At 38.3% G+C, this 24,694-nt stretch overlaps 1 protein-coding gene across 4 annotated transcripts in view; it reads right to left on the bottom strand.

Moving 5' to 3' along the window:
* Positions 1–24,694, bottom strand: part of ELOVL6 (ELOVL fatty acid elongase 6) — a 134,716-nt gene that overhangs the window by 41,873 nt on the left and 68,149 nt on the right. For all 4 annotated transcript variants that reach the window (XM_022596434.3, XM_022596436.2, XM_089911580.1 and 1 more), the window contains one exon: positions 12,866–12,997. In XM_022596434.3, coding sequence (XP_022452142.2) covers positions 12,866–12,997 — 132 coding nt within the window. The remainder of the gene's footprint in view (positions 1–12,865; positions 12,998–24,694) is intronic.

The raw sequence follows: 24,694 nt of genomic DNA, 5'->3' as shown, positions 1-24,694 counted from the left end.
AAGAAATATGGACACAGTGGAGTATGAAAACATGCATTTGGCTGACTATAACTATAGAAGGCTGCCTACACACCTGGTATCCATTTCCACTGGCAGTCTCACACATGGATCATCATTGCCTTTCTGCATTTCTCAATAATTGAAATTCACTCCTAATAGATCTCATGCCTTTTCTGAGATGCAGGCAGAAGGTCAGGACATTAGCTGCTAACATTGTGGATTATGAGGTTCTTGCTGAACGAGAACTTTTCAACAGCTGGGCCAACTGTTCTTCTTGTCAAAGCTGCTCATCGTTCTGATACGATATCATTGCATCAAGACAACAAGTCATAAGTGTTACAAATTCAGTGTTTCTACCTGAAGGGCCTTGGGCTGCATGACGAGCACAGCCATGATGATGAGCACGATGATGAAGAGGAAGAGAGCCGTAACTTGAGCATGATGATGAAGAGGAAGAGAGCCGCCGTAACTTAGGTACCCAGAGGGCAATAGGCTCCTATGTTGCAGTGATTTTCTTTGTAAAATACAACAGGCTTTAGGTGTATTGTCTAGAGTTAAATGTGGGCAAATTACTTAAATCTTTCAGAATCTTGGTTTCCTCATTTGTAAAATGAGAAAGCGTATACCTCAAGGCAGCTGTGAAAGTTAGGTAAGAAAATATATGAGTTTAGCACAGTGCCAGGTACCTAATGAACACCCAGTGAACAATATCTATCATTGGTGTTAGCATTATAAGAGCAAAGACCAAAATTCTCTTAAAGCTTTTTTCCTTAATTCCACATAACATTGCTGAATCTTGTGTGTTTTGGGGTGGGGGTGGGTTGGACTGTGTTTGGAGCAGGGTGACGTTTTCGCTGTGGGTTCTTTTTGAGCAGCAAGATTTATCATTGGTCATTTATCTACGTTGGAACGTTTGTACAGTAGGAACAGAAGTAGAAGCGAAGTGCCCTCCATTGATATTTCTGCCTACCAGAACTCTGAAAAAGATGCAACTTGTGCCCATCACCAGTAGCATTCTGCACATAAGGGTACCACACATTGCTTGTAGCATGTACTATCCTTCCAGTCACCATCCATATCCACACGTATACTTGAGACATAATTGTGAATCATTTTGTGCTGGAGCTGGAGACGCAGGAGAAGAGGAGGTCTCTCCCACACGGGGCCACAGGAGGCAGCCCTTTGGAAACACCAAAGAAAATCTGACTTTCCTTCTTTTGTTTTTGGCCCTGCCGTGTGGCTTGTGGGATCTTAGTTCCCCGACCAGGGATTGAACCCGGGCCCCCTGCAGTGGAAGCACAGAGTCCTAACCATTGGAGCGTCAGGGAATTCCCTGACTTACCTTCTTTAGAACTATCTTCTGATCCAATTCCATTTGTAGTCTTAGCTTGTGTGTATAAATGTGAAGAATTATAGAATGTATTCTAAAGGGACAGCAGAAAAAAGGTTAATAAAATATTTCCAGGTCAGGCAAAGATGGAAGAAAACAGATATTATCAACTTACGAAATATACAAGGCAGGAAAATGTGCCTTTGCCTTTACTTTTAATGACTTTGAACTTTAACCTAGTTTTCCACTATGTATTTAGGGGTGAGTTCTTAAAGAGTGCAGGAAATTTCATATATTTACATCTCAGAGGTGTCAATCAGCAGATTAGAGAACGCTCAAGTATGATTCCCTCACTGCTAGGTGTGACAAAAGATGTGTTTGGTCTCAGCAAAAATGTAAGAGGTGTCAAGAACGTCTTGAGAAGTTAAGATGTAACCTCCTGGGCCAGGCTGTCTGTTCAAAATTGGAAAAATTCTAGAGTTTTAATCATGTTCTTTTTAAAGGCAGAAATTCAATTTTTCTTCCTCAGCTCTTCTTTCTTGATCTCTGTGGCCTTGTCCTGGACCCTTTTGTTTTTTTTTGTTTTTGTTTTTGTTTTTTTTTTTTGGCACCAAGCTAGTATAAACTCCAGCTTAAAGCTAAACCCTTTCAGAGAACCCAAATCCCTGCCTCCTGCCTAAGAGAACTCTGAATAGCTAATGATTCATAATTTCTTCAAATGATAGGCAATTCTATAAGCTGTATTGAAGATTTCTGCTCCAGCTTGGGTTAACACAGATACCTAGAATCAATGACAATCTCTCCCGGCTACTTTAATCACCCTGCTCATCTGCTTCTCAGAACAAAAAAAAGTACATAAAAAGCCCCCTTTCTGTCCACCATGTTACCATCAGTAATGAAACGAAAAGAATAAAAGAAAACCATCGCTATATTATGCTGTTAGGAAAATGCAGTGTGAGAGCGATGAAATATTATGCCCCAGATCAATCATTTGAATCATACAGATTTGTTTCTAAACCCCAGGATTCTGAAAACTGTAAAGAAAATAGTGGATAGCAATGAATACGGTGAGGGTTGCTTGGTACCGCAGCCTCTACCATACGTGACAATTCAGTCTTAAGTGATGAGAAGAAGGGATCCAACAGTCCCCACCAATTTGCACTCACAGAGTTTTGGAAACAAATGGTAGGGAACGAGTTCCAAGAAGAACCAGCGGTGGATTAAAGTAATCCATCTATTGGTGGCACGGGCTAAAAGAATTGCTGGTTACCAGGGAGAAAACTGGGCCCCCTCTTTCACATACAAAATCAAGTGGGATGTGGGCAGCCTGTCAGCTTCACAGCATCATCAAAAATAGACGAGCAGTTACTATTTGGAGTTATTGGTTGAAATACAGAGAATAAAAATTGATAGCTCTCGTGAAAGGACTGCCGATACTTTCAAGACTGAGGTCGGAAGGGGCCTGCAATAACTGTTTCATATTTCCATTGATCTAACCGCTGTGGTTAAACCCTAGGGTGAGTTACCGATGTTTCTTTACTGAACCCTAATCTCACGTCTTTCCTATAGTCCTTAACTCACCCCCATGCCTTGAGGACACGTGGACCACGAGAGGAAGGAAGTTTAATCTCTCCGTATTTCAGTTCATTCTGTGCTTGCAAACAGGCCTCTCCAGAATAAACTTCTAGTACTTTTCCATGTTATTCATTTCGGTTTTTTCAGCCAATCTACAATTGCGGTTACTGCGGTTACTTCATCTTAATGATGGATGGGATGTCACATCATCTGATGCATTCCAGATTACGCACTCAGGCCATTTTATTAAAAGTCAGGTCTAAAGATTCTTTTAAGGATTCAATTTTTTATTCAAAATCTTATATTTTTTTGTAAACTCTGCTAAACAAGAAGGATCCTTTAAGGATTTGTGAGGTAATACCAAAAGTTTATAAGCAAAGTGATCCTTAACTCAGCCTTAACTCAAAATAATCCTGAACAAATGCTTCAGAAGTTATTACACTTACATCCTAAATTACTGTGACATCTCTTCGAGAACGCTCATGTTATTTCTCACACAAGTTTCAGAAAAGCTATGTTATTCCAGCTATTTAAATACTAATTCCTTTCGGTAAAATGATTTAAAATGCCTTGTGTGTCACTGTTTTAAGTTGTTATAGCACCTGAACTACAAACATATTACTGAAGTCCTATTTTTGTCCAAACTCAAATATATTAATGGATTACAGAGAATTAAAATTATGATAAAGGAATCTCAAGCTTAACATCAAATTATTGAAAGGGCATGCACCAAAATATTAACAGCAAATATCTGTGGGTAGTGAGATGAAAGGTTTTGCGTTTGTGCTTTTCCGTGGTTTTCAGTTTTACAAACAGAGAATTCTCACTCTTATAAGTAGAAAAAATTATTTACTGAAACTATGACTACTGGATAGCATTTCCAACGGTAAAGAAGCAAAGGTTGTGAAGTGGACGGTAGTTCTGGGAATAGGAGAGGCCACTGCTGCCTGGACTTATATTAACATGCAGCTCCCTTCAGGTATCACACTGGGGACAGTCTGGGTCCTCTAAAAACTTGCTACATTAACAATAACCTGTACACTTTTCTCCTATTTGGACTAGATCATTATACTAGGAGTGGGTTTTTTTCTTAATTTGGAAGGCAAATCTGGAGCAGCAGAGAGACCTGCAGGTCTGTGCCATCCCCAGGTAAGGAAGGAGGGGTCAGCCTGCTAGAGGGCAAAGTACCACCTGCAAAGCAGGGTGATGCTTGTTCTCCTGGCTTTCCTTGCTAAACTCCCCTGCCAGTAGCTCCAAATTCTCCCTCATAATGGACATTAAAAAATATATTTTTTTAAAAAAGCAAAATATCATGAATTTAGTTAATCTAATCATTATCTTCCTGGAAATACCTGAAAATCCACATTGTTCCTGGATTCAAGGGAAAAGCAGAAAAAATATCCTATTTCCCCCTTGGGAGAAAAGACTTTCCAAAAAAGGCAAGGAAACTTACTAACAATTGTTTACAAACCTCTTCTCTTCCCGTTTTCATTTTGGAAAGCTAACAATTTATTCAACACCTGCTTGGACGCTAGAGACACAGCAAAAAATCAGACAAAAATCCCTGCCCTCATGGAACTCAAAGTTGAGTAGGAGGGGAGAGAGAATGAATAAGATTAGCAATATATATAGTGGGCCGGAAGGTGACACGCGTCAAGGAGAAAACTAAATCAGGCAAGGAAAAGGAGGAGAGAAGGTGGGGGATATTGTCATTTTAGACAGGGAGGGGAAGGCGAAATTTGAGCAAAGGTCTGAAGGAGGCGACGGACAAGGCGTTAGAATATTGGGCAAGGAATGTTCTGGGCAGATGGGGCGGCAAGTGGGAGAGCCCTGAGGCAGCAGCTTTGCTAGCATGTTTGAGGAACAGCACAGCTGCCACTCTGGCCTGAGAGAGGAGAGAGGGGAGAGGAGGAGAGGTCAGAGAGTAACAAAGGCCCCACTGTGTAGCGCCCTGCAGGCCTCTGGAAGGCTCCTCCAACTGTATGACGTCAATCCCAGATTTCTTGAAGCACATTTCTACTTCTACAGGTGAAGCCCCCTGATACTAAAGGAAGACTGGACTGGGGCATGTCTGCGGCAATTGATACAAGAAATATAAAGGGCGAACGAGTGGAATGAATAAAAATGTCGATCACACGTGACTGGAGAAGTGGCCAAGTGTGAGATTTTTATTCATTAATTCAGAAACTGTGTGTGTGCCAAGGTGTTCCAGGAACAGCCAGACACAATTCTGGCTCCAGGGAACTCACATGGCCTCCCAGGGGGTACATAGGTAAGGCAGCATACAGCCTGGTTAAATGATGATGAACAACGAGGTCGGTAGAAGCTGAGATATGGGCTGAAATGATCAGAGAAGCCTTTATAGAGAAGACATCCTAAATTAAGATGAATAAGACTTAAAGAAAAAAAAATGGAGGAAGAATGGAGAAAGCGGAGGGATAATAGGTTCAAAGACAAGAAATGAGCATGGGCAAAGTATGTTTGTTTTGGGGTCAATGATCAGAGACATACGTCATCTTGAATGGAACGTTTGCATAGGGCAATGGTGAAAGGTCCGTCAAGGAAAGACTGTAATTTTTTTATAGGCAGGTTGAAGTTTCAACCTAAAGAAAAGGGCATTTCAATGAAGGTTTAAACACAGAAATGAGATGATATGTGAGTAGCTTGGATGGAGAAAACATTTGGGAACCAGGAATTGGTGGTTTGTAATACTTAAGATGTGAAGTGATGGAGGCCACGACTGGAGTGTCTGGTGTGGAAATGGAGATGAGACAGCTACTCGAGATATTTAAGAAGAATTTTACAACGTGGTGACCACTTGAAAGAGTTATTTTTATAGTATTTTGAATGACTTAAAGATGTTCACGAGGAAAATAGTGACAAACTTTGAGAAATTTTAAAGGGTTATCAAAAAGGCATCTGGTTTGAATATTTTAAATTCGAGTGATGATATGTCACACGTTTGGAAATGTTATAAACAGAAGAGCAAATTTCAGAGAAGAGGTCAATACTAAAAATAAAGATTTGTTAGGGGTAATTGGGCAAATGATGGTTAGAATTTTCCCTTTTTCTGTTTTATGAAGCCAACACCATTCTTCAGTGGGTTATAAACAGATTAACCATATCATTTACCATTCAAAGTGGGCCATTTTCTAGAGTGAAAGGGGAGCTGTTAATAATTACACCAAGACACTAGGCATAAAACTATGGTTACCCAGAGCACACCAGGAAGTACGGATTCTAGTTTATAGGTTCTATCTCACTTTAAAGGATGGAGAGTTGCCATTTCTTTATATAATTGCTCTTGGTTTTTCAAAATGAGTCAAGTGATTCAACTAGTGTCACAATAAATGGCCAAAAGAAAGGCTCCCAAATCATCCTTCCAGCTACACATACACAATGAACTCAGGGTCACTGTCAGAAAACAGAAAACAAAAAACATTCTTAATTCCAACTATAAATCTGCCATTATTGGGGTGTGTGTTTGGACCAATAGGGTACAAAGTTTGTGTTTTGATATAAACTTACTTTGTTTAACATACACCTGCATTTTGCCAGAATCTTATAAAATGACTACAATTGCTAGCTTTCTTTTAGTTGCTATCCACACTTGAATCAAACACAGTTATCTTTTTCTTATTTAACTTTTTTGTAACGACAAAGTCATACAACATTAGTGGAAGCCTCCTTTGGACCCTCTTTGATCCCATCGCTCTCCCTGCCTCCAGAAAGATATACTCACTAGCCTGAACTTTTTAAACATTGTTTTTATGCTATGGGTTATTAAACTTTTCATACATGGTATCACATTCCCATGATTATTCATCAGCTTTCGCTTTTCTACTTCTCAGCATATGCTTTCTAGAAGTATCTTTTGCTTTGTTACTTTTGCCCTTTTGATGCTACATCTTAAAATGTGAAATTTATAATCTGTTATTGATAAAATAGCAGCTTTTCTCCTATGACACGTATAATTTATGTATCCATTTCCTTTATATCATTAATATCACTGTAATCATTATCTGTAATGTTGTTCTCTGTGGATTAAGGACCACTTCTGGCAACCATATAGCAAAATACTAGATACAAGGTGCTCGAGTATAAACTAAGTTCTGAAATGTGTCATTTTCAACGTTTCATCATTTTACAAGTCAATGACGTACTTAACTCCTTCAAAATGGGTTTTTAAAGTGTCATATTTTTCTCATCTGAACAGTTTCAGTTGGTTTTATTATATATCTGTTTCTTTAAAAATAAGGCACTTGCCAATAATTCTTCTAATATTAAATATTGATGGGTGTGTGTATAAAACCACGAATAGATTTGATTAAATGCCATTCATCTGCTGCTCTGCCCTGTTAAACATACTTTTCTGAATGTGTCCTATGCTATATATAAGCTCTTTGTTCATGAAAATCTTACTAAATAAAGAAAAAGAGTAATTTTCTATTCATCTTGAATATATCTTATACTTAAGCCAAAGATGAAATTCAATGACAAAATAAAAATATGGTCAGGAAATAAAAATGAGTTTCAACAGGGAAAATTTCTCGTTAATAACAAGGCAAAAAGTCAAACTGTAAAGTGAGACTATCTGGCTTTGAGCAAATAAAGCATAAAACAATTGAGGCCAGAGTGAATCACCAGGAAACAGGAATAAACATATTTGAAGCAGGTGTGACATTGGCCTCTATACATAAGCAGCACAAAGTAATTAACACTAATGTGCACTGACTAGACAACCTGCTTTGACCTGCTCTGGGTCAGAGACCTAGAAGAACGCTCCTTATGCTGCCAATGAGAGGAAAACACTGCCAGACAGATACCTGGTAAAGGCTGCTTGAATCAGAAACACGCACACATCTGCACCCAATCTAGAAGGGTTTGAAGTTATTAAATCAATACATAGAAAGTCCTTTACAAATCAACTGAAGTAACCCAGGTGAGATGTCATAGCAACATGATTTAAAGACTCGGCAGCGTCTGGGAAGAATGGATGGTTGGCACCTTGAAGGGTTTGATGCTGTTTGCCATAAGCAACAGTCTCATCTAAAGGACTTACTAATTCAAGTTACCAGAAATTTTCTCAGAATTTACCCTAAGGAAATATTCAAACATGCAGCGCCAACAAACGCCACCTGGAATTATCTCATCAAATAAGGAAATGCTTATCCTTGGGTTGGGTGGAAGTAGGCTGCTGTGCCCCACCCAGTCATAGCCTTAAAGACTAATTGACACCAGAAGCTGATGGCTTAGATCTAAAAGGGGAAGCAGGGTTTGCGGGTAATGGGAAGAAATTGTCAAGAAAACCCCAGAGAAATCATTCTCCAATGAAATAAACCCATGGCGGGCCTAGGGAAAACCTCACTTGATCATATTCTATCTACTCCTTCAAAACTTCTGACAGCTTTCAATAAATTATATTGTATTCAGCCTGTATGAAGTCTGCTATCATATTCAGTCAACACCCAAAGGTAAAGAGAAAGAAAGAAAACATTCTACAGGTAATGCTCGCCAAATTATACAAAAACCCCCACTTCTTTCTGAAGCAGAGCAGTAAGAAGAGAGGGTTTTTCTTTTTGCTTAGGGAGCCTACATATCTGATTTAATTTCCACCCAGTTGTCTTAGTTCATGAGTAAACACAGTTTGGAGTATCCGGAAATACGTCACAGTTGGGTCTCTAGTTACTATAAAGAGCTAATAGGCAAGCTTGAAAGCTGGGGGGAAGACATTAGTTCTAAGCAGTAAAATATATAAAAACACTTTTCAGAAAAATCTTACTGTTCTTTGCCCTCCACCGCCTCATTTCTAATTCCTCTAACAGAAAAGTTTGGTTCTCTTTCTCTTTCCTTCTTTTTCCAAATCCATGATATCACATCCTATTAGTAGTAAGGAGTGGGCAGTGGAGTAGATGTTTGGTCCTTAACGTCCTACTGAATTGCATACCATCTGATGCAGGACTGTCTCTTGTGTAAGGACTTTGTATACTTCTATATTAGACACCGTTTACAGGTGGATTTAAAAATTTGTGAATTATAGTTAAGAGCCATTCAAAATTTTCTACGAAAACATATTCTCGTAATAACGAGGTTATCTTATATGATCAAGATAGGAGGATTTTTATTAATACCCATCAAAACATCTGTTTGTGAGAAGAGCTTATTTTTGATGCTTTATGCCAATTTCATTCAAAAGCTATTTGGATTCTAAAATAAAGAGCAAATATCACTTGAGATTCTCTAGGCTGTGTATGAGATTGTATATGCATGTGTGTATACTTTAGAAAATGTTTTGAATGCAGAAAAGCACAAAGAATAATCAACAGCCAATATCCAGAATCGGGTTGTCAACAGTATGTTTGCTTCATTTGTTTTGAAAAGGAAGATAACGCATAGCAAAAAAATTTAAATCCTCTCTGCTTCCAAACTACCAGTCCACTAGAGCCAAGCTCTACAAGCACTGAAAGTTTTTCTGCTTTATTTTCCAGTAAATAGTAGGCAATCAATAAAATCCTGTCTCCTCTGCCTTTCCATAGATGTAAGAATTGAGTATATTTTCTTCCAGTATCTTTTTAGATACTTTACAAATACTTAAATGTATTAATGAACAGCATGTTTCATGTCTAGGAGTAAAATTTACATAAACATTACATAAAAAAAATCATTCTGTATGTAGTCTTTTTCATTCAATACACTGTTGACCAGAATTCTTTAAGCACAGAGAAACCTCAATATACTCTTCCTAACATGGAACCATGTTCAACTGATACAACCAGAGAATTCCATAATAATGTTTTCCAAATAACTGATTAGAATATTATGATAAATTTTTACAAGACCCTAGAGAGTCCACGCTTGGACGCCTCTGTGTAGTTCCAGCTTTTAAAATTTTATACAAAACGTGGCTCTGAAGAAAGTAAAGTAACAAATAGAATTAAGGAAATGGAAGATGCAACTAGAACCTGTCAATCTAAAAAAGACTTGGTAGTGTTAACAACTATTGCATACGCATTGTGGGGTAAGTAAATGAGTAACTACTGGCTGACATTGGGAACTTGGATTTTGGCATAGGAGGAAGGAGAAATGAGGTAATTAAGTAAAAACTCTCTAGGCATAAATATGAATTGGAAGTATCAGTACTAACTCTGGATACATTTCTTTCAAAAAATAAAACATTTTCTATTTCTGCCCTCTGAGAGGCCTAGAAATAAGAACTACCTTAGGGACAACCACCCCTAGTACTTGGAGAGTCATTTCTAAATACTATCTCCCTTTCCCAAGGGAACTTGGGATGAACTTGGGATCCTTTGAGAAATGACTGGTTCCAGTTCTGGACAAGGAATAGGCAACACGCTTGGCCCACAACAGCTTGTCATCCCTGCCCCCCGCCCCCATACACACACAAATACGCATACACATACACAAAATCAAGCTATGAGCACTACTCAGTACACGGACAAGGATTCAGGAGCCAATCTGAAGAAACTCCCACTGGCCAAACAAGGGATAACTTAGCATCTAAAAGAATAACGGCAATGGACTACAATACACCAAATCCAAATTCATCTCAAAATCACTGACATGTAAAAAAGGATAAATCTATGAGCTCTTAACGATACTTTAAAAAACCCATTATTCACATGCTAAGTAATCAAATTTTTTTTGAAACTGCTAAATATGACCAAAGAATCAAGCATTTATCCTGCCTTTGCTACACTAACTTCTTGTAAAAAGTTCTGTCAAACATTAAACCTAAATATAATAAAATTTCTAGATCTAACTAACAACTAACAAAGAATACAGGGGACAGAAGAATAACATCCAGTAACATCCAGCCTGGGGGAAACTCTAAAAGGAAAATGATTTGGATTCTCCAAAGGATGGATTATGAGTGGGAGGAGGGGCTTGGAGAGGAAGGAAGAAACCTCTTAGTTGAAAGAAATCAACCAATGGAAACGTGTGAACCTATCTGGACCAGGATTGTTTATATTTTTTAGGTCCTTATTAGTTATCTATTTTATATATAGTAGTGTGTATGTCAGCTAGGTCAGGATTCTTAAAAATAAATTGTAATAAAAAAGAACCATTTATGAGACAACTGGAGAAACTGGAACACTCAATAATAAAAAGTTATTACTAATTTAGATGAGGTAATGATACTGTGATCGATTTTTTAATAAGACTACTTTTAGAAATGGTATCATTTCATTCAGAAATACTTGAGTCTGTATTACTTCCAAATAATTTGGGGACAAGGGAGAGGTTGGTAGGGATATAGATGAAATAAGATTAACACTGTTGATAACTGTTTAAGCAGGGTAACAGGTGCATGGGGGTCCTTGAACTCCCTTCTCTGCTTATATATGTTAAGGTTAAAAAAAACCAAAAACATGGGCTTCCCTGGTGGCGCAGTGGTTGAGAGTCCGCCTGCCGATGCAGGGGACACGGGTTCGTGCCCCGGTCCGGGAAGATCCTACATGCGGCGGAGCGGCTGGGCCCGTGAGCCATGGCCGCTGAGCCTGCGCTCCGCAACGGGAGAGGCCACAACAGTGAGAGGCCCCGTACCGCAAAAAACAAAACAAAACAAAAACAAAAGATAAAGACTCAAGGGATGCTGAAAGATCTGTAAAATGCTGAAAGGCATCATTAGCATAATTTTTTCCTCAAATATCAAAATACTTTAGGTGAGGCGTACTGTGAACCTTCAATGTAAATAAAAATGAAAATGCTGTTTTGTATTAGACAATTCCAACCTGATACATATTGAAATGGAAGGAGTCTTTAGTGACAGAGTCAAATCACAAGTACCTCAAATGTTTTGCACCCTACAAAATGCACCGAAATAAAGAGTGCATGCGGTAGTAGCAAGCAAAGGAGTATTTCAGTTGCAGGAAGCCAACCTAATGGAGACGTACAGATCATCAGTTTGCAAAAATCCTCCTCCTGCCTGATCATCTTTAATAAGCCTCAAGTGACTAATGAGAGGCTTTTAATGATACCATCTATTTCTCCTTAGCAGTAGGACAGTTAATATGTAATATGAAAAAAGTAGAAATGCTCCTAAATATTAAAGTGAATAAGTTTTTATTCTGTAGCATATCTATCTATACCTGCTCCCCTACACCCCAAGCCTAGTTATCAACTTGCTGGTTTTGACAAGCAAAACACAAATAGAACAGGTGCCTTTGTTAGCACTGAAGGTAAATTCTGGCACCTGTTTGGACACCAGCTGTGTGCTAATTCGTCTTATGATTGCCAAATATTACAAAACTAGGGATGTTCCTTCAGGCTTCCAGGTGTGGGTCTGGATATTGGCTGGCAGATGTCCCTGGAGAGACCAGGCCTGGTTCTGACAGCCTCTATGATGAGTTTTAGCCAGTGCAAAGTAAGACCTGGCTGCAAAAGCCTGTACCTGCGAGGCAGTTCAGGCAGTGAGGGTGGAGGATACTTTGGGGGATGCGGAACAAAAACATTCTCTGGTCTAGTGATACTAACACAGACAGGTGTCCGGTGTCTGGTCACATGCCTGAAAGCCATTTTTGATTAAGTACTAGTCAGTAGCAGCATGCCCACCACATTGGAACCCTACCCTACCATACACTTCCACAGTTTACTGCTGTGGCTTTCCATTTAGCCCTTCATTTATACTTATAGGATAAAAATAATGGAGTTGATGCTCTGCTTCTAGTCCTAAGACATAAACTGAATTACTGCATGAACAGTTTGCACAAGAAAGGAGATGGCCTGAGAGCTCTCAAAATTAGAGCCTGAGTACAGTGTGGTAAGTTTGGTTGCAATGAAGGCTTTCCCTCTGGACATGGGTTTATTTTACACCCTTAATAATCAAAAATATGAGATGTATGATAAAATGTTCGATTGTTGCTTCTTTCAGCAGAGTCTGACGAAATGGATGGATTTTATTTGGAAAATGAAAAAAAAAAAAAAAACAAAGAAACCTACCTGAAGACTGCAAGGGTCAGAGACCAGAGCACTAATGGCTTCCTCAGTTCAAACTTCGCCCGTTTGTTCATTAGGTGCCGACCACCGAAGATAAAGGCAGCATACAGAGCGGAAAACAGGAAAGATTTCTTCCTACGAACAAACAGAAAACCAAAATCTTATGAAATAAAGATCTTTAAGCAATTATTTTTATCCATTAGAATTTTATATTTATTCATTGTTCATCAACTTTTATACCACTCTCCTCTTGCTAAGCACCAAAAACATTCTTGGGAATGTGCCCCCTTCACTGAAGAGAGAATGTTTATCCATTTGGCAACATGGCGGCTGTTGAATCCTCTCCTGACAAATTAGGTCATCTGGATTAACCAACCCATATCAGGATAGATTTTCTTTTTGGGCTCTATAACTATAAACATTTCAACAACATAGCACTGAGGTAAAAAAGAAACCTTTTCACTGAGAGAATTATTTTTCAGAGTTTGTTGGACCATTTAGATAGATGAATTTTTAAAAAGGAATTATTTTTATTGGAAATAAAATATTAGGTGACAGAGTTGTGTCCTAGGACAAGAAGGCCTTTTAAAATGTCATCTTCCAAATAGGCTAATGATACTAAAAAATGATTTTGGAGAAATACTTGATGATTTGAAACACTAAAATTAAGCTACATGACTTAAAGCCCCCCCAAGATGGATTCCTGACATCTTCTCCACCAAGGGAGGCAGGTATTAAATTTCAGTATTATCATCAATAATAGGCCTGTCAGACATCATACAATGCAATAGGAAGAACACAGAACAACCTACAGTACAGTGGCCTAAAACCTTGAGCTTGAATCTCATCAATTATCTGATTTTACTACCTGCTTATAGGAAAGATAGGGGATAAAGCCAAACTTTGGACATTCTGTAGGACAGCTGAATTTATTTCTTCAAAATGTCAGTGGTAAGAAATCAAAATCTGGGACTGCTCTAGATTAAAAGTGACTTGAGAGACATAACAATCAAAGGTAACATGCAGAACTTTTTTGGATCCATATTTGAGCAAACCAATTGTTTAAAAAAAAAATCTTTAAGGGCTTCCCTGGTGGCACAGTGGCTGAGAGTCCGCCTGCCGATGCAGGGGACACGGGTTCGTGCCCCGGTCTGGGAAGATCCCACATGCCGCGGAGCGGCTGGGTCCGTGAGCCATGGTCGCTGAGCCTGCGCGTCCGGAGCCTGTGCTCCGCAACGGGAGAGGCCACAGCAGTGAGAGGCCCGCGTACCAAAAAAAATAAAATAAAATAAAATAAAAATAAAATCAGAAAGTTATCACTCAATCTTAAAAGCTCTTTTCAGTTAATATTTATGGGTGAAATTATATGTCTTGGATTTGCTTTAAAATACTCTGGGAAACAAACAGAACTCAAGCAATATTAAGAATGGAGAGACAACACAAGATTAACAAAAAAGATAATGGAACACAAGGGCCCATGAGTCCTTTTCTCTTTTTGTTAGTCAGATTTAGGTGGGAGTTTCAGTCAGGAAGGTGTAACTAAATAAAATCTGCATGTCCTGCTGGTTTAGTATTATACCAAGAAGAAGTGAACAATAGTATTGATAATGCATAAAGAACAAAAAACACAAAGCTTTTGTAGACTTGGATTCAACAGAAAGTAACAGAGGCTGTGTAAATAACTGAAACATCTGAGTATACCTTCTGATATGATAAAGCAATGTTTCTTTTAAAATGGGTATTCCTCACTCAGGTTAAAATGGAAAGGGCTGAAAAATAAGATACAAGATATAATACAAAAAGCAAAATGCATTAACTGAAGAGCATTACTTGTAAAAGGCTTCATATTTTTTCCACTAACCACTACCATGTATTGCTGACTCATGAGGGATCTTATTATTTACAGAAGCATCACTCCTCCTCCAGTGAGTGCAAGTGACCTACCTGGTGAGTGCAAGTGACCTCCTTGCACTCACCCTCCTCCAGTGAGTGCAAGTGACCTACCTTGAACCCCACCAAACAAAGCAGTGATTCCCAAAATCAACTGGTAAATAGTGTCAAATAAATCACTTCCACTGAGTGTCGCAAACTCTTGGAAACACAAGACCCGGCACACAGTAAGTGCTTAATAAACACCTGTTGAATGATCACGATCTTGTCACATCAAATTTTCTAATAGGGGAAAATATTTATGCACCTGGGCACATGGGGGCTCAGTGAACACTAACTGAGTAAATGAACAGTTGTGCTTTCCCAGTAATGTCTTAGTAACTAAAGAATAAAATATTCAGAAAGAAACATACCATCCATTTTCTTCCTCCAGAAAGAAAGAGACTATTTCTATATTTCAAACAGAAGTGGAAATGAGACGATTTTATGGAAACTGTAACTGTTGAACATTTCAAGAAGAGAGTATTTTTGGCCATAACTATATTTATTGCTTTACTTCTTTGAAGTTTGCAAGTGTATGGCATTACTTTAAATGTCAGAATCACTGCATTTACATGCATATAAGCAAGGACTCACTCAAGAAAAACAAAATTTATGAGGTTAATGTAGATAATAATAATATGGAAAAGTATATATTCTTTTCTAAATTATAAAGGTAATGATAAGTGACAATAATCATGGTATTATGATTTAGGGAGTGATTCCTGTGGGTAGAGATAGTGCTAAAAACCTTTGTTATTTAACCCTCCTAATCAATGTAGGTAAAACATTATCTCCATGTTATGGCTTAGGAACCTGGCTTAGAGGTTAAGCAGCCTCAGATCTCCCTGCTCGCCTGTGGTAAACTTTTGGAGGAAAGAAGGGTGTGTCTGCTAAGTTATAAGAATTCCTGAAACCCTCCTTCTGACTTGCAAGGCTATTGTGCAACTTTGCGGCACAATGTTTAACTGTGGAAAGATGAAGAGAAATCTCTACAGGTTTGTTTCAACTGTCCTGCTTTCTGGGCGTGGAACACTTTGATCACAACCCTCTTCACCTCCTGCATAACAAATTCACTACATATACCACTGAAAACTCTTCCTTACAATCATTTATCATTCTTTCTCTTGCAGTCCATCTAATTCCAAGTTTGGTTATAGTTAGATTAATTACATTACTTACAGTTATGAACCAAGTTAAGTGACTGTCCATATGATCCTATCATTCTAGCCTAAGGGAAAAATAATATGCCTTGAGGAACCAGCAAAAGAATAAAAATCTTCTCTCTGTATTTCTTCCTCAAATTTCTTCAGTTCTAGAATGAGAATTAGCCCTAATGGACTACTAGCTTCCTGGCAAGGACCATTCTTTTTTGCATGTTTTCTAAAGATCTCTTTAAGAGTCTTCAATTCCACACAGCTAGGACAAACAAGTCAATCAACATAAACATGCAGAATCTGAGAATTGCGAGGGACAAATTTCCTTGTTCTGCAGAAGAGGAAATGCGGGGTGGGTGCTGATGACATTGGTTGCTCAGGGTCACGTGGCCACATACTGCATATTGGTCAAAACTACCAAAAATTGTAATGGCCGTGATCAAGCAGGTAGGTAAACATAAATCAATTGTCTAGGTTACATCTGGGTCACAGGGAGTCAATAATAGGAACTGATACTTGTTTAATTATAAATGCTATAATAAAAATAAGTTACTTATCGTATCTTGTATAAATCTTCCACTATGGCGAAATTTAAATAATGCTTTGGCAACAGTAGATGGACTTAGAAGGCAGTATGCTAAGTGAAAGGAGTCAGATAAGAAAGACTAATACTGTATGGTATCACTTATATATGGAATCTAAAAAATACAACAAAGTAATGAATATAACAGAAAAGAAGCAGAATCACAGATATAGAGAACAAACTAGTGGTTACCAGTGGGGAGAGGAAGGGGAGGGGCAGTGAAGATGTGAGAGAGCAGAAGGAACAAACTATTGGGTATAAGATAGGCTACAAGGTTGTATTTTACAACACGGGGAATATAGCCAATGTTTTGTAATAACTGTAAATGGAGTGTAACCTTTTAAAATTGTATTAAAAATAAGTAAATGCACAAAAAATAAAAAAAGGTAAATAATGCTTTGGGTTAATTTAGAACTAAGCTTAAGCTTCTTCTAAAAGAGGGAGTCATCTAAGGAAGCATTAACTCTTACTCTTCAATGGAGTAACCAAAATTTATCATTTATAGTTGAATGTTATGCTTTTTCCATTTTACTTAGAAGAAAATTTTTCTTTAGGCAGATGGGCGATTTAAACTATCTTTCCATTCTGGTATCTCTTTGGTAAAGGTTCAGTTATAGTCAAGATGAATAATGACTTGCCGCTGGCCCACTTACTATTTAATGTGGATAGATGACTTCCCTAAAGCTTCAGCAGTAATCCAATCATACTTCATATTGTGACAGGCCTCCACAGCTGGGTATAATGGTAACACTACATTGTTTTATTACCAGATAACTAGCAATTTCTAGATGGTATGGACTCTTGTTTAGGAAGTCTTAAATGCACAATCATATAGCACAACCTTTAACTGTAGGTACTTAATACTTTTCAGGAGGTGATTCTGTAGCTGTAATTACAAAGTAACCAACCAAATAAGGATCACGCAAATGAAATACTGATGTGCTTTGAGCTTGTCATGCTTGTATTTACCCTTTTTTCCCCTTTTACTTCTGTCATCAATGTGAATAATGAAATAATTAGTGAATGTGAATAATAATTAGTCCACAATTAATCAAAACAATGTTTTATCCTTCATCCTTAAAGAGCTGGATTTCTTTATCATGGTACTTCGTTCCAAAACATTCCTAGATGCTTTTTCTATTCTGACCTATTCTGAGTAGCTGCTTATGATTTGTATTTATTGTTCTGCCTAACAACACTTCTTAAAGGGTATGTATATATTCAAATGCTTTTTTTTTTTTTTTTTCCAACTCCTGGGATTCCACTGAAACCAGTACCTAGTAACTAGAGTCCCTTAATGCTCACGTCAAGATCTCTGCCAGGTGACCTGCACTCCTTTGGAAGTCAGACAAGTTTATCTGAGAATGGCAAAACTTTCATGTGGGTAGCATTTCACATAGGATAATTGCTAATGAGCACCTTGGGGAGATGACCTGAGCTCCTTTATGTCAGTGACCTTGTTTTTACGGCTACTGTGTATGTGTGAGACACAAGGAGTTGTGAAAGGGAAAATTAAGCTGTGAGGGAGAAAAGGAAAGAAAAGAAAAGGAGACCTAAAAGCATCTCCTACTTTGGCTGATCTACCTGGTACATAGAAAGTTTCCACCTTTCTATGCGTGAAGACTGTGAAGCTGAGAAAGTATGTTACTCAGTAAGGCCACATCTCTTTTAAGGTTTCTCCTTTAGTTCCGTTGCTGATTCAAGTCAGAAAATAATTCAAGGCTCTGAAAGTAGTTATAGGACACATATGAATTGCAGACTGTAAAAACCAATGAACAGAAACCTCAATTAAATAGCGTCAGGAGACCAGAAGGGGGAGCTCTCCTGCCCCCAACCACAACAGAGCCCAATAGGAAGAAGACTCCTCTTCTTTCGTGGCAACAACTCAGCCAATGAAAAGCCATGGACTCTGTTTACGACTGCCCTCCCCACTTCCCTTTCCCCTCTATAAGAGCCTTTCTCCTTTCCTTCCTCTGTGGTGACTTGCACGTGGCTTGCCATGGTTGTAGACCCCAAATTGCAATTCTCGGCTGATCCCCAATAAACCCATCTTTGCTGGAGAAATATCTGGTCATCTATTTGTTTGAGGTCAACAAGACCCAGAGACTGAAGGAAATACACTGCTTTTTGCCAACAAGATACTCAGTGGATGTGTATGGTGGTTAAAATTTGATAAGGATATAAAGGAAGGTTTTCTGGTGAGGGATCCCGAAGTTGTGCTCCTGGAGCTCTAGCCAGGGCTGGACTGTGTCACTTTCTTGAGAATTCCACCAAGAGTTCATAGAGGCATTTTTCTATATTAAAAATAGTGGAAAATTTTCAGCAGTTTTTATTCATAAGTAAATTATAACTGGGAATTAACTCTGTGCCCAGAAATTCTGACAAAGAATAGTTTTGTGAATAGTGGAATATGTCCATAATTAATACAAATGAATGGTGACTTTATAATTGCAAGACAAGCCATGACTAAAGAAAAGGGTGTAATTCTAATCTGTTATGTTTGACCCAGCAAATGATGTGTGATTTCTGAGCTTCTTTGAGTTGCAAACATCTCTGCTTCTCATCCTGCTTTCCCCTAGATGCTAATTTAAAGATCACAGGTTCTCTTTGTTTAAGGTGAGAAAACCATTCTTTTGTAATTCAGTCTTTCTATTGCCGAAGTAGGTCACAATCAAAGTAGAGTTACATTAATACAATGGATTTAATGACACGGCTACATATCCTTTCTAGGAAAGTACACTCCTCTTAGGACAGACCGGTTGTAGAATGTTGCTTGTATGTTTCCTGTCAACATATCTTTTTTCCCCTTGCCACTTAAAAAAAAATCTTGATAAATTCTGTTTTCTTGTTGACTTTTTTACAGTTGGAAATAAGATCTTTGGGGAGAAAATACTTTCAAAATGTGTAAAAAAACACACACATATACACACACACAGCTCCATAAAAAATGCCATCTCTCTAATACTTAAATTGGCCAGATACCAATTAATTACCTTTGTTTCCCTAGATACTTTCAGTTGTTGATGAAAAATGCTGACATCCATCCATCCATCCATTCAAAATTTAATGATCTTTTTCATTTGCAGTGTGGTTAGTATGCCATTGAATGGGGGAAAAAAATCCCTATGAAGGAGAAAATTCTGCCTCTACTAATCTGGTTAGAAAGACAGGAAAAATATGTGTGTTGGTGCTTTGATGTGGACCCTTTAGGCTTTGGATGGCTGGACAGCGGCAAGTGATCTTGGCCGGGAAGAAGCAGTGGTGTTAGGCCTGAGCTAAGCCAGGAGTGTATCAGATCAAGCAGATGCTTTGGAGTGGGGAAAGCAAGGTTGGAAGTGTAGGGGAAAGCCACAGGGTGTGGAGTTCTGAAAACTGCAGCAGAGCTAGGACTGCATCTTAGCTCAAGGTTGCAATAGGTTGTAAGGCAGGTGGCCAGTAATTTGTTACCACTAATAATTAAAGTACATACTGAAATTTGTGGCTTAATTTTCTTTTCTTTCCTCCTGCTTTAAAAATAAAAAAAGAATAGATTCACTCATGCATATAACATTATGTGACTTGGATGCAAGAAGAAGGGGGAAGAATGACAGATAGCGATTCCACAAAGAGAGAGAGATGGAGAATGCTGGTTTAAGCCGTGGAGAGCACTGAAAGTCTTAGAGATGGGAGAGGGCAGAATAAAAAAAGATATGCTCACAGAGAAATTTGGCATTAATGACTTCTATTCCAGCGGGCAGATGTGGCTGAAGTTTGACTCTACTACTCTAAGTCAAAACATTCTGGCATATTCCTCACAACTTACACTGTCAGCACCTGTAGCCGCAGGAGTTACTGAAGCACGTGTATGAACTGAAGGATCTTCTTTAATGAATTGCTGCTCTTCCCAGGAATTATCAGATGGGACCTTCTTGAAAGTTTTATTTAAGAATGAATATTCTCCTGTTCCGAGAAAAGTTTAGAAAATGGCTAGGCTAATCATGGCATTGTGTCAGTCAAGCTGTGTCCTGAATTGTCACCTAAAGGTCAGCTTTAATCTTGAAGTATTGCATCCTAGAGAGGTACAAGAATATTTTTGTTTTGGAAGACATGGTTTAACCTAACGGATCAGGAAGAATCAATGCCAAAGTTAGAATCAAAGATTTCTGATGATAGTAAATCAAAGAAAGAAAGCATTCTTTGACAGAGGTTTCTCATCTCCTTAAAAAGAGTAAAGCTTGCCACAATCTCTGAATAAAAATTGAGCCAAAAATGTATCAGTGGTCTTAATTAGACAAATCTCCTCCCACCGCAAAGCAAACTTAAAATGAGCCCTGCATTGACAAAATAATTTCTAGCTTCTGTTTTGTTTGAGAGTATTGCTCTCAATATTCTCATCCTGATTCTTTGGGAACGATTGTCACTTCAAGCTACAATTTTCACGTAACTGTCTTATATAATACATCAGCTACTGATACTAGTCATGGTAAAACATTAACTCTAGCGGCCATAAAAAAGACAAACAAACAAACCAGTATGCTCTGAACAGGAGAGGCAACATGCAGAAAGAGAATCCAGATAGCAGTTTCATCAGCAATTCAGTTTCATTGTGCTAATGCCCTTAAAGAAACGCCCTTTGTTCTAAGAAACAGAAAGCTTTCGTCTGAATTTCCAATGAAGAAATGATCACTTGTTGATGACTTTTAAATATAATAATAAAGATAATACAGAAAGCATTCTAGAATTCTGAAATGGCTCCTACTAAATAAGAGCAGTTGAGTGACACCCCTGTCACCAGATTAAATTTTATCTCTTACAGCCTTAAAATCTACTATATAACATAAATGAGGTATTAGTGATTTTTTTTTCCCTGACTATGAAATTTTCTTGGGCCAGAAGTTGTACAACATATAATTATGGGCTTGTGTCAAGGCTGCGAGCTTAAAAAAAATAATCTTGTCATCCACTCAAACGGCCTGCTGACCATAGAAATATAAAATTAATATAAAATGTCAAAAATATAAAACTAAAACCGAGTCAAATATAAACATCTGTTTTCTGTTTGTCTTTATCCTGCAGAAGCCCGAATGTTCTGTAGATAATAGATTTATCTGAGAGCTGGAGACTAAAACCAGAAGGGAAGAAACACTATAAAAAGCGTGTGATTATTCACAATGGAATGGAAACAGGATTTCGGGTTTACAAGATTAAATCCGATTCAGACATAAAATGTTCCCAGATTTAAATCAAAATGACAGCTGCACAGATAACTATATAAATAAGCATAAACATACCCAAATCTGAGAGCACTTTCTCTATACTCAAGGGCAAACTGTTTGAACTGAAAGATGATCCATTTCTGTTCTGTTAACTACCTCCTTCTATTTATAAAGAGTTTTAGTTGACATTCATTGCTTCAGACAACTTTAAAGAAGCTGGAAAATACTATCAAGGAAAAAATTACCTGTTTTCCTGTTAACTGTTGGGTGATTAGATATACCATTGCACTAACTTTCTCCTGGATATAAATTTTGAAAGGGTATTGGGGAAGCAACGAGAAAATATGTCCCAAACGCTATTTCTGGATTAGGGAGAAAGCAGCTCAGCAATGATATGATTATTTCATGGTATAACTCACGGACACTTTTTTGTCACATCAAATTTACATAACAAATGACACCTGAGTAAAAACTAGCAATGACAAGAAGAAGAAATGGCATATTAGCAAGGTAGTAAAAATGGCAGACATTTTTTCACCCATGAGATAGATATCACCTAATTATCCAAGCAAACTCTTGAAAATAATAACACGGCAAGATTTTGATTAGGGTATTCACACTGCTACTTCAACTCTGAACTCTCATTCAGTGACATAAATAAGGCCTACAGGCACTAACTTTGAGAAGGTTGGTAATGAGGAAAACTTGCCTTATGAATTGGATTGTATTACTTTTCCACTGTTGCAGAGACAAATTCCCACAAAGTTCGTGGCTTAAAACATGAATGTATTATCTTTTAGTTCTGACGGTCAGAAGTCTGACATGAGTCTTGTGGGGTTAAAATCAAGGTGTTCCCAGGGCTGCATTCCTTCCGGAGCTTCTGGGGGAAATCTGTTTCCTTGCCTTTTTTGGGCCTGTCCAGATATTCCAGAATAATCTCCTCATCTCAAAAGTCCTTACCCTACTCATATCTGCAAAGTCTCTTTTGCTCTGTAAGGTAACATACAAATTCCAGGGATTAAGACAGGGACATCTTAGAGAGACTATTATTCAACCCACCACATGGATTACCCTGAATAATAGGAAGGTCTAAAGCCCTTTTTCTATTGTGACATAGGAATCCCCTACAGATGGCAAACCTTCATCCTTTAATTTTGGTTTGCTAGATCCGAAAGCAGTCTCTTCTCTCCAACTCAAGAAAGCATTTTAGAATTCAAGGGGCTGAGAGTCACACTGTTATGGGTTGTCCGGAGGCCACTCATAAATATATAAATTCACAAACATCAGTACTTGAACTCGTATTAGTAACATATGACTTATCATATACTACCTTACAATGGACTAGGCACCAAAGCTTAGGATTTCCACTGAAATATATGTTAGAAATTATTAGCATGTATTCAATTTATCCCGACTGTCACAGGTTCTAAAGTGCCATTTTATACTATTTTCAACAACAAAGATTATTTGGCTTGTGACCATCCTCTGTATTTCAATCTTAAAATATATGCTACAGGCTCCATCAAGTGCATTTTCCTATTTGCAGCAATCCATTTGTTCTACACTTTATCACTCTTACGTTAAATCCCTAAAGGAGGCTTCATCTCGAGCGGTCTAATGAGAAGCAGCATTTGACACAGACGGTAACCCCCCCCTTTTCTGTGACACGCTCTTCACTTGGTTTCTGGGACACTGTATTCTCTTAGTTCTTCTCCAACTCCACCATCTGCTCTTTATGCATTCTCCTTTGCTGGCTCCCTCTTCATCTCCCCAGGCTTTCAAGTTTGCAGGGCTCTCAGGGCTCAATCTGCAGACCTCTTTTCTTTCCATCTACCCCAGTGGTCCTCAGAGGGGGTGATGATTTTGCCCCCCAGCGGATATAAGGCAACGTCTGGAGACATTTGCACAACTGCAGGAGGACTGGCTACTGGCATCAAGTATGTAGAGGGCCTGGATGCTGCACAGGACAGCTCTTCGCAACAAAGAATTATCCACCCCAAATGTCAGCGGTGCCAAGGTTGAGAAACCCTGGACAAGAGAAATATAAAGAAAGAGATGAAGAAAAGAGAAATCGGAAAACTCAAGAGTGTGTGTTGAAATGTGATACAGCTTCGAAAAACACGTTCATTGCTTAGAATGGCATCACTTTTGTTTCACATACGCTCAGGCTGAATTGCTTCAAACCGATTCCAAGCACAGAGTAAATAGACGCCTGGTTTCAAATCAGCAGTTCTATTTAAAATTGAAAATAAGACAAAACGACCAATTTCGAGCAATATTTCCCTTCATTATTCTAGAATTAGGTTCATTTCTGTCTACAATGGAATCATGGTCCAGCTGCCCTGTGAAGCCTGGAGGGATCAATTCTTACAAACTGTATACCTGTTGCGATGCTACCCTTGCCAAGAAGATCACCCAGAATTGCATTTTATAATATCGCTCCAGGCAGCAGAAACGAATAACCTGGAATGAAGAATAGTCACTGCCAATACAGCCCCCTTTTGAAGCAGAATTCCAGTTATTTCCATTCACCCCCTGAGTATAAGAATTCCATGGTTGCCAACCCTTTCCTAGCCCTGGATGGGGAAACGTTGTAAAAATACATTAGACTACCAGGACTTACACCTCTAATACTGATCTTACATGTTCTTAGCCAGTCTCTTCTAAATCATCAAAGTACGACAATTTGATAACAATAAAGGTTTCTGTGACACAAACTTTTTAAACTCCACTTTGTAAATCTCAGAACTATACAAGTAGGTGCTACCATATGCTAAAGGATGCCAATTGTAATGAACAAAATCAGTTGCACCGTTTTCTAAACCTTAGAACAAATTATTTGATTATTTTTATTAGTCACCCTCAGGCCTTTGGTACCCTGCATTTCTGCCATGTTGGGAGACACTGATCCTCTGATGATTGTGTACCAAGCTGAATGAGTTGAACAGGAAGCTGCTCTCTACTATGT

Source organism: Delphinapterus leucas, chromosome 5 (genome assembly GCF_059928025.1).
Source record: "Delphinapterus leucas isolate spDelLeu-1000000601 "Yukka" chromosome 5, BTC_Dleu_Yukka2, whole genome shotgun sequence".
Taxonomy (NCBI): domain Eukaryota; kingdom Metazoa; phylum Chordata; class Mammalia; order Artiodactyla; family Monodontidae; genus Delphinapterus; species Delphinapterus leucas.
This window is presented reverse-complemented; position numbering and strand designations above follow the sequence as displayed.